This window comes from Orycteropus afer, unplaced genomic scaffold (assembly GCF_000298275.1).
Source record: "Orycteropus afer afer isolate SDZICR_OR568_19922 unplaced genomic scaffold, OryAfe1.0 scaffold00856, whole genome shotgun sequence".
Classification (NCBI taxonomy): Eukaryota; Metazoa; Chordata; class Mammalia; order Tubulidentata; family Orycteropodidae; genus Orycteropus; species Orycteropus afer.
In genome coordinates, this window is record NW_006922443.1 from 568,448 (window position 1) to 578,379 (window position 9,932).

Here is a 9,932-nt window from a genome sequence, read left to right on the forward strand (position 1 = left end):
AGATTAGCACTCTTTGCTTTGAAACAGTGATACTAAAATAAAAACATACTTCTTAAATTATGTAATACAGGATTCAGAAGCCAATTTGAAGAAAATGTTGATGTTGTTAGGTGCCAATGAGTCAGCTCCAACTCACAGAAAACCTATGTACAACAGAACAAAACACTTCCCAGTCCTGCACGACCCTCACAATCCTTGCTATACCTGAGACCATCACTGCAGCCACTGTTCTGGCCATTCTCGCTTCCAAGAAGCATTCTGGCTGCACTTCTTCCAGGACAGATTTGCTCGTTCTTCAGGCAGTCCATCGTACTTTCAGTATTCTTTACCAACACCACAACTCAAAAGCATCAACTCTTCTTTGGTCTTCTTTATTCATTGTTCAGCTTACACATAAACAAAAAGCAATTTAAAATACCATGGCTTGGGGGTAGGCCCGCCTTAGTCTTCAAAGAGACAGCTTTTCTCTTCAGCACTTTAAAGAGGTCTTTTGCAGCAGATTTCCCCAGGGCAATAGGATGTCTGGTTTCTTAACTGTTGCTTCCATTGGTGTTGACTGTGCAGCCAAGTAATATGAAATCTTTGACAACTTCAATCTTTTCTCCACTTATCATGATGCTGCTCATTGGTCCAGGTGTGAAGATTTTTGTTTTCTTTATGTTGAGGTATAATCCATACTGCAGATTGTAGTCTTCAATTTTCATCAGTAAAGGCTTCAAGTCATCCTCACTTTCAGCAAGCAAGGTTGTGTCTTCTACATATTGCAGGTTCTTAATGAATCTTCCTCCAATCCTGATGTCACGTTATTCTTCATATAGTCCAGCTTTTTGGGTATTTGCTCAGCAAACAGATTGAATAAATATGGTGAAAGATACAACCCTGATGCACTACCTTCTTGATTTTAAACCATGCAGTATCCCCTTGTTCTGTTCGAACAACAGCCTCCAGATCTAAATACAGGTTCTCATGAGCACAATTAAGTGTTCCGGAACTCTCATTACTCTCAATGTTGTCCATAATTTGTTATGATCCACACAGTCTAATGTTTTTGCATAGTCAATAAGACACAAGTAAACATTTTTCTGGTATTCTTTGCTTTCAGCCAAGATCCATTTGACATCAGTTATGATACCCTTCATTCCATGTCCTCTTCTGAAACCACCTGCACTTCTGGAAGTTCCCTGTCAATATACTGTTACAATCATTTTTGCTATATCATCAGCATAATTTTAGTTGCATGTGATATTAATGATGTTGTTTGATAATTTCCACATTGTTTGGGATCACCTTTCTTTGGAATGGGTACAAGTATGGATCTCTTCCAGTCAGTTGGCCAGGTAGCTGCCTTCCAAATTTTTTGTCATAGATGATTAAGTGCCTCCAGTCCAACCGTTTGTTGAAACATCTCAAGGGGTATCCCATCAATTTCTGGAGGCTTGTTTCTCGTCAATTCCTTCAGTGTAGCTTTGACTTCTTCCTTCAATACCATTGCTTCTTGATCATATGCTACCTCCTGAAATAGCTGAACATTGACCAATTCTTTTTGGTACAGTGCCTCTGTGTATTCCTTCCATCTTCTTTTGATGTTTACTACATCATTCAATATTTTGCCCAAAGAATCTTTCAATATTGCAACTTAAGGCTTCATTTTATTCTTCAGTTCTTTCACCTTGAGAAATGCTGAGCATGTTTTTCCCTTTTGGTTTTCTAACTCCAGGTCTTTGCACACTTCATTATAATAATTGACTCTGTCTTCTCCAGGTGCTCTGTGAAATTTTCTTTTCAGCTCTTTTGTCTTATCATTTCTTCTATTTGCTTTAGCTACTCTCCATTCAAGAGCAAATTTCAGAGTCTCCTCTGACATCTATTTTGGTCTTTCCTTCCTTTCCTGTCTTTTTAGTGACCTTTTGGCTTTCATGTATGACATTCTTGATGTCATACCAAAATTCATCTGGTTTTCAGTCACTGCCATATAACACGTCAAATCTATTTTTTTAATTGTCTTAAGTTTCAACTTGAACTTGCATATGAGCAATTGATGGTCTGTTGCACAATCAGCTTCTGATCTTGTTTTGGCTAAAGATATTATGCTTCTCCATCACCTCTTTCCACAGATGTAGTCAATCTCATTCCTGTGTATTCCATCTGGTTAACTCCATGTGTATAGCTCACATTTATGTTGTTGAAAAATGGTATTTGCATGGTCTTGCAAATTTGGTCTTGCAAAATTCTATCATGTGATCTCCAGTATCACTTCTATCACCAAGGCCATATTTTCCAACTACTGGTGATTCCTCTTTGTTTCCAACATTTGCATTCCAATCACAAGTAATGATCAACACATATTGATTGCATGCTCGGTCAATTTCAGACTGCAGAAATTGGTAAAAATCTTCAGTTTCCTCATTTTTGGCTTTGGTGGTTAGTGCATAAATTTGAATAATAGTAGTATTAACTACTCTTCCTTGTGGGTGCATAGATTTTATCCTATCACTAACAGCATTGTACTTCAGGATAGATCTTGAAACATTTTTTGTGATGATGAATGCCACACCGTTTCTCTTTTATTTGTCATTCCCAACACAGTAAATCATATGGTTGTCTGATTCAAAAATGGCCCAAACCAGCCCATTTCAGCTCACTAATGCCTAGGACATTGATCTTTATGCATTCCATTTCATTTCTGACAACTTCAATTTTCCTGGATTCGTACTTCACACATTCCATGTTCCAATTATTAATGGATGTTTGCAGCTGTTGCTTTTGAGTTGTGCCACATCAGCAAATAGAGGTCCCAAAAGCTTTACTCCATCCACATCATTAAGGTTGGCTCTACTTTGAGGAGGTAGCTCTTGCCCAGTCATATTTTGAGGCCTTCCGACCTGAGAGGCTCATCTTCCAGCACTGCATCAGACAATCTCTCAGGGCTATTCATATAAAGTTTTCTAGTAATATATCAGATGGTGTTTCACTGTTATTCATAAGGTTTTCAATGCCCAATTCTTTGAGAAGTGGATGGCCCCTTCCTTATTCTGAGTTTGTCTTAATCTGGAAGCTCCACTGAAACCTATCCACCATGGGTGACCCTGCTGATATTTCAAATACCAGTGCATAGCCTCCAGACTCGGAGCAACACACAATCCACCAGAGTACAAGCAACTGACAGATGAGTCATGGAAGGAAAATAGCTTCCATCAAGGAACACAAGAAATTAAAACTTTACCTCCTGTCTTTCAGAAACATAGAAAAATAACTCAACTAAATCAATTATATTTTTTAATAATTTGTATTTCTAAAATTAGACAATATTTATTTACCTGACTGAAGTCCAAAAAAGAGTTCCTCATTTTGAAGAAATTCTTGAACAGAGTCCAATCTCATGTTAATGGTTTCAATATCAACTAGAGGTTCCAATATATTAGAACGAAGTCTTCTACTCCCACCAGGAGTCTTAGTATAATTTAGAACACCAAAGAGAGTGTGATTATTCCTTTGAAAACAAAAGTAAGAAAATTTTCTTTAAATATACAAAGAAAAATCCAAAAAAAATTGCATTTTAACTTTCTAATTATATAATTCCTATAATCTATAGAAATGATGCTGAAACTTTAATGTGGGTACAAATTACCTGGGAACTTGTTACAAAACTGATTTGGATTCATTATGTCTGAGATATGACCAGAAAATGTGCATTTCCAAAAAGCTCCCAAATATACTGCCAGGCAATGAACCACACTTTGGTAATAAGGACCCATAGTACCTCCTTGCACTTAATAACTTTTTCACAGACTAGTTACAATATTCAGACTAACATTAAATTTTTAGCTTATGATATTCCACCAATCAAGGCAATATATAATAATATATTCTTAAGAAGAAAATAACTTTTACATTGATAAAATGAGTATTTAATATAATCACTTGTGTTATGATTTAAGTAAAAGAGAATTTTATAATTCTAAATGATTCTTAGAAAGAAATGAGTTATTATTACAAATGAATTTCATTGGATGATTTATTAGGTTATGTTGCACATTAAAAAGCTGGCTCATTCCAATATTTAACAAATATTTTTAGAGGCCATATGATATGCCCAAGTTCCATGCTAAGCAATGGATATATAAGACAGACATGATTCCTACCCTTAAGGAATATAGTACGATTAAATAATTCATATCTCTGGATTAAAAAAAGAGTAAGGAGAGATGGACAACAGATGCAAAATCATATAAAGAAAGGAAAAAATAAATTTAAGTACAGAAAATGCTAAACATAAAACAGGAATGGGTAGAGAATGATTAAGAGGGATGCTTTACTTAAATTGGTTGAGAAAGACCTGGCTATGCACTTGACAGCTGAGCTATGTTCTGAATGTTAAGAGGCAGCCATGCAAAGATGATGATGGTAGGGGGATGATGATGACAATGACAGCTAACATGTACTGAACATTAAATATATACCAAGCATTCTTCTAAATATTTTACATTTAATTCTACTTATGCACAGTATGAATTGGGTGCTATTATTAGCCAAATTTTGCAGCTGAAGGAACTGAAAACAAAACCAAACCAACAAACCCACTGCCATCAAGTGGATTCTGACTCATAGCAACCCTACAGGACAGAGTAGAACTGACCCATGGGTTTCCAAGACTGCATATCTTTACAGAAGCAGACTGTCTCATCTTTCTCCAAGGAGCTGCTGGTAGGTTTGGACCTCAAACCTTTAGTTAGCACCCAAATGTTTAAACGACTGCACCACCAGAGCTCTTTGTGAACTAAAGCACAGAGAAATTAAGTAACTTATTCAATCTTTCTTAGTAAGTAGCAGATGCAACTTAAGCCCAGGAAGTCTGATTCTACAACTAGAACACCAAGGTTGGTGAAGCTCACCAAATGGATATAAGAATGGAGGGAAATTAAGGCAAAGAACTCAAAGAAGTCCTTTAGGCCATGCCAAAGAGTCTGAACTCCATTCTAAATGTAATGGGAACTACTGAACAGTTTTAAGCAGAAAAGTAACATACTCCAATTTCTGACTTAAAAGGATAACTCTGGCAATTCTGTTAAGAACAGACTATAGGAGGGAGTGCTGGTAAGATGGCAGAATAGGCAGAAAGACTACACAGATCCTCTTCAACAAAGAAAAGGGGAACCAATTAACACAGATACACACAACACAGAAAACAATCCTGGAGCCCTGAGCATTGAAGGGAAGGATATAGAAATGGACTAAAGTCCAATTAGTAGAAGAATTTGCATGAAAACACCAAAAAAGGAGACATACGGAGCTGCGGTCTGGAAGCAATCCTGATGGCACAGACAGCTTGGATAATCCCAAGTGGAGGTAGGACCTAAGAATTAACCAAAAAATCGGCCCTGCTAGGCAGGGGCTTCACGGAGGACTGCACTGGTGGGTGGTGAATAAAAGGGGAAGCAGTGAAAAGGAAGGTGGGCTGAGCTGTGAACTTTTGCTGTCCAGAGGACGCAGCCATTTTCAATGTTTATAAGCGGTTTGACCATTTGGGGTATTTAAAGCGACAGTATTCTCCCAGATTCCAGGGAATTAAGAATAGGCTCCACTTGCTGGGAACCACGAAAACATTTCAGATGCCAATGACTGTAAAGGTTTTAGTTTAGAGTTTTCTCTCTTCCCTGTTCCTGGTTCCAATTTTTTTCTTTCTCATGGTAAACCCTCTTCCTTGTTTTTCTTTTTCCATTTTTCCCATTTTTTTCCTCATTATTCTGCTACTATACTTTTTTCCTCCTACTGCCTTCTCCCTAGGTATTGCAGATTTTTTGTTTTGTTTTGTTTCTCTTTTATTTTTCCTTTTTTTCTTTTGGGTGATTGTTCCTGTGTGTTTATGTGGTGTGTATTTTGTCTGCTTGCTTTTACTTTTTGGATGGTTTTTCCATTGTTGTTTTTGTTTAACTGAGTGGAAGACAGCAACCAAGACCATACAACTCAATGACACCCACACCTTCTGCAGCTCCATTTATTGAGTGAGGGCCACCACTTCCTTCACCACTAACTGGCCAATGATAAATGAACCAAGAAGAGCCTGACTAACCCTTACTGCTCTTCATGAACAGTAAACAGAGATCTAAATACAATGATGTCACAATGTTTCCAAGACAAGAGACCATCACAGTTAACAACAGTCCACAAAGAGAAGCAATATAAAGTGGTTAAAAACAATGGAGAAGCATAAAGAACCAGAACACATCCCTGAGGAAGAAACAGCATTGAAACTCCTTTGTAAAGAATTCAAAAGAAAGATATTTAGGTATCTTCAAAGGACTAAGAGACAAATCAAGGAAAACACTGACAAACTTAAGGAAAACACAGACAAAACCCTAGAACAATTATGGAAGAAAATACAAGAACAAAATGACAAAATAAATGAAAAATTAGAAATGATTCAAAATCTGCAGAGAGAAATCCAGAAGATTAATACTAAATTTTCAGAAATATATAACACATTGAAAGAACAAAGGAGCAGAAATGAATCAATGGAAGATGGAATTAATGAGATTAAAGAAAAATACCTGAATACTTCTTGGGAAAGGTATCAATCAGAAAAAAAGATCAAAACAAAATGTAAAAGCCTAAGGTTCAAATGGGAACCCTTCAGAAGGAATAACCTATGTGTAATCGAAATTCCAGAACAGGAAGAGAAAAATAAAACCACTGAGAAAATTATCCAAGATGTGCTGGAAGAGAAATTCCCTGATATGATGAAAGATGAGAATATATCCATTCAGGGAGTCCAAGAACCCCAAACAGGATTACCAAGACTTATTATCATCAAACTCATCAAGCCAAAGATAAAGCAAGAATCCTGAAAGTAGCACAGGAAAAATGAAAAGTTATTCACAAAAGACAACCAATAAGAATAAGTTCTGATTTCTCAGCAGAAACCATGCAAGCAAGAAGGCAATGGGATGGTGTATACAAAACCCTGAAAGAGAAAAATTTCCAACCAAGAATTATATACCTTGCAAAACTGTCCCTCAAATATGATGGTGAAATTAGGAGATTTTCAGATAAGCAGAAACTAAAGGAATTTGTTAAAACCAGACCAACCTTATAAGAGATACTAAAGGAATTCCTGTGAACAGAGAACCAATAATAGCAAATAACAACCAACCATTAATACACAAAATGACATAACCCAGAAACCAACACAGCTGTGGACATATTCAAAGTAAAATAAGCTTACAAGATTGCAAACACAGAACCAGAGACATCAATTGGCAAATGAGGACAACTACAAACCAAAAAGAGGGAAAATACTGTGCAGTTATAGAAATTCTAAATGGTAAGGAAGTCAAGAGAGTTGCAAGATAGAATGGACAGATCTAAACTTGGGGAGAAAATTATACATCACAGGGCAACCTCAAAGAAAAATGAGAAATCTTCACATCACAATAAAAAAGAGGACAAGCACAAATATTTAGCAAATACTAAAACAACAGCAACAAATGAAATGATAACATGATTCATAAATGTAATGAGCTCAGCACAGAAAATTATATGGAACAAAGAAACCAGGAACACCATGAAAAAACACATAATAAAATGACAGCAACCAATTCATAACTGTTGGTAATTACACTGAACGTTAATGGATTAAATGCACTATTCAAGAGGTGGAGAACTGCAGATTGGATAAGAAAACAAAATCCATCAATATGCTGTCTACAAGAGACACACCTTAGAAACAAAGACAAAAATAGACTAAAAATCAAAGGTTGGAAAAAGATATATCAAGCAAACGGCAACCAAAACAGAGCAGGAGTACCAATATTAATTTCTGATCAAATTGACTTTAAGACAAAAACCTACATAAGAGAAAAGGAAGGTCATTATAAAATGATTAAAGGATCAATTGAACAAGAAGATATAACCATAATAAATATCTATTGACCCAATGAAAGAGCCCAAAAATACATAAATCAGACTTTAAAAGAGTTGAAAAACAAAATAGATGACTCCACAGTCATAGTGGGAGACTTTAAGACACCACTTTCGATGAAATATAGAACAATGGGAAAGAAACTCAACAAAGACACAGAAGAGCTGAACAATACAATTCACCAACTTGAATTTATAGAGACCTAAAGAGCACTTCACCCACGACAGCAAAATATACATTCTTTTCCGGTGCACATGGGACATTTTCCATAATAGATCACATGTTAGGACATAAAGCAAGCCTTAATAAATTTAAAAACACTGACATACTGCAAAGCATCTTCTCAGATCACAATGCTATCAAATTAGAAATCAAAAACAGGAAGATCAACGGAAAAAGAGCAAACATATGGAAACTGAACAACACCCTCCTTATGAAAGACTGGGTAAGTGAAGAAATAAATAATGAAATTAAAAAATTCCTTGAATCAAATGAGAATGAAAACACAACATACCAAAATCTGTGGGACTGCAAAAAGGGTAAGGAGGCCACATGTTCTGACCTCCTCTAATCCCACAAGAGGAAGACAGGATTACCAGCAATAACCCAAGGTCTGTTGCTGCAAGGCCAGACATGCTGCCTCCCTCCAGACCTTTCTCCAACCGTTCCTCCCAAAGCACCACCACCTCTCTCCTGGTTCTATAATTCGCTGCAGTGGCCACACAGAGCTCACAGATTATGGGGTTTATTAGGGAAGCACCAAACCCTAATAATTCAAGTTCAGGAAAAATGCTCAGCCTCTCTCCCAGCCCACCATCCCTCAGCCAACAGTCTCTCACAGCCTCTTTCCCAGCAGTGCTGTTCCCTCGGTGTCTCACTCAGCAATGCGTGTCTCTTGCTTCTCTTTCCCAGCAACACGTGTCTCAGGAGCCCAGGTCTCTTTCAGCAGCAAGTCTTCCTCAACCAGCAGTCAGAGAGCATTCTGCCTCTAGGAGGCCTCTTTTTGAGCCCGGCAGGGTGGTCAAACTAGCCAAGCATAGCATCAGAACTCTAAGCACTTGAGAGAGAGTAGGCACGTCCCAGAACATTGCTTTGTGCCACTCCCAACAGAAATACTCCAGGTGGACAACTTCAGCGATCAGGAGCTCCTCAGTTGACCATAGAAAATTCCACCTTGGAGTTTACAAAGACTTATGGGTAGAAAAGCCACACTAAGTAATTTACTACACCACAGGGACACAACATAAGCAGTGATCAGAGGCCAATTTATAGCAAGAAATGTACATATCAAAAAAGAAGAAAGAGCCAAAATCAACACTTTAAGCCAACATCTCCAACAATTGGAAAAAGAAGAGCCAGGAAAGCCTACAGTTGCAGGAAGAAATGAAATAATAAATATTTGAGCAGAAATCAATGAAACAGAAAATAGAAACACAATAGAAAAAATCAGCGAGACTAGAATTAGGTTTTATGAAAAGATTCATAAAATTGACAAACCACTGGTAAATGTAACAAAGGAAAAGAGGGAGAGAATACAAACAATATGAATAAGAAATGAAATGGCCAACATGAGAACACAACCAACTGAAACAAAAAGGATAATATCAGGATACTATGAAGAACTGTACTCCAACAAATTTGAAAATCTGGAAGAAATGGACATATTTCTAGAAACACACCACTTACCTAAACTAACATAGACTGATGTGGAAAAGTTGAACAGATCCACAATAAAAGAAGAAACTAAACACATCATAAAAAAGTTACCAACAAAAAAAATGTCCTGGCCCAGATGGTTTCTCCGGAGAATTCTACCAAACATTCAGAGAAGAACTAACACCAATCTTCCTCAAACTATTCCAAAACATAGAAAAGGATGGAATCCTTCCTGACTCATTTTATGAATCAAGCATAACACTGATACCAAAACCAGGCAAAGACATCACTCAAAAGGAAAACTACAGACCAATATCCCTCATGAATATAGATGCAAAAATCTTCAACAAAATCCTAG

At 36.9% G+C, this 9,932-nt stretch overlaps 1 protein-coding gene across 1 annotated transcript in view; it reads right to left on the bottom strand.

The window, feature by feature from the left end:
- The window catches only part of MSH4 (mutS homolog 4), a 228,115-nt gene that overhangs the window by 127,794 nt on the left and 90,389 nt on the right, over positions 1-9,932 (bottom strand). The window contains exon 7 of the mRNA XM_007958126.2: positions 3,318-3,490. Within this exon, the coding sequence (XP_007956317.1) occupies positions 3,318-3,490 (173 nt within the window). The remainder of the gene's footprint in view (positions 1-3,317; positions 3,491-9,932) is intronic.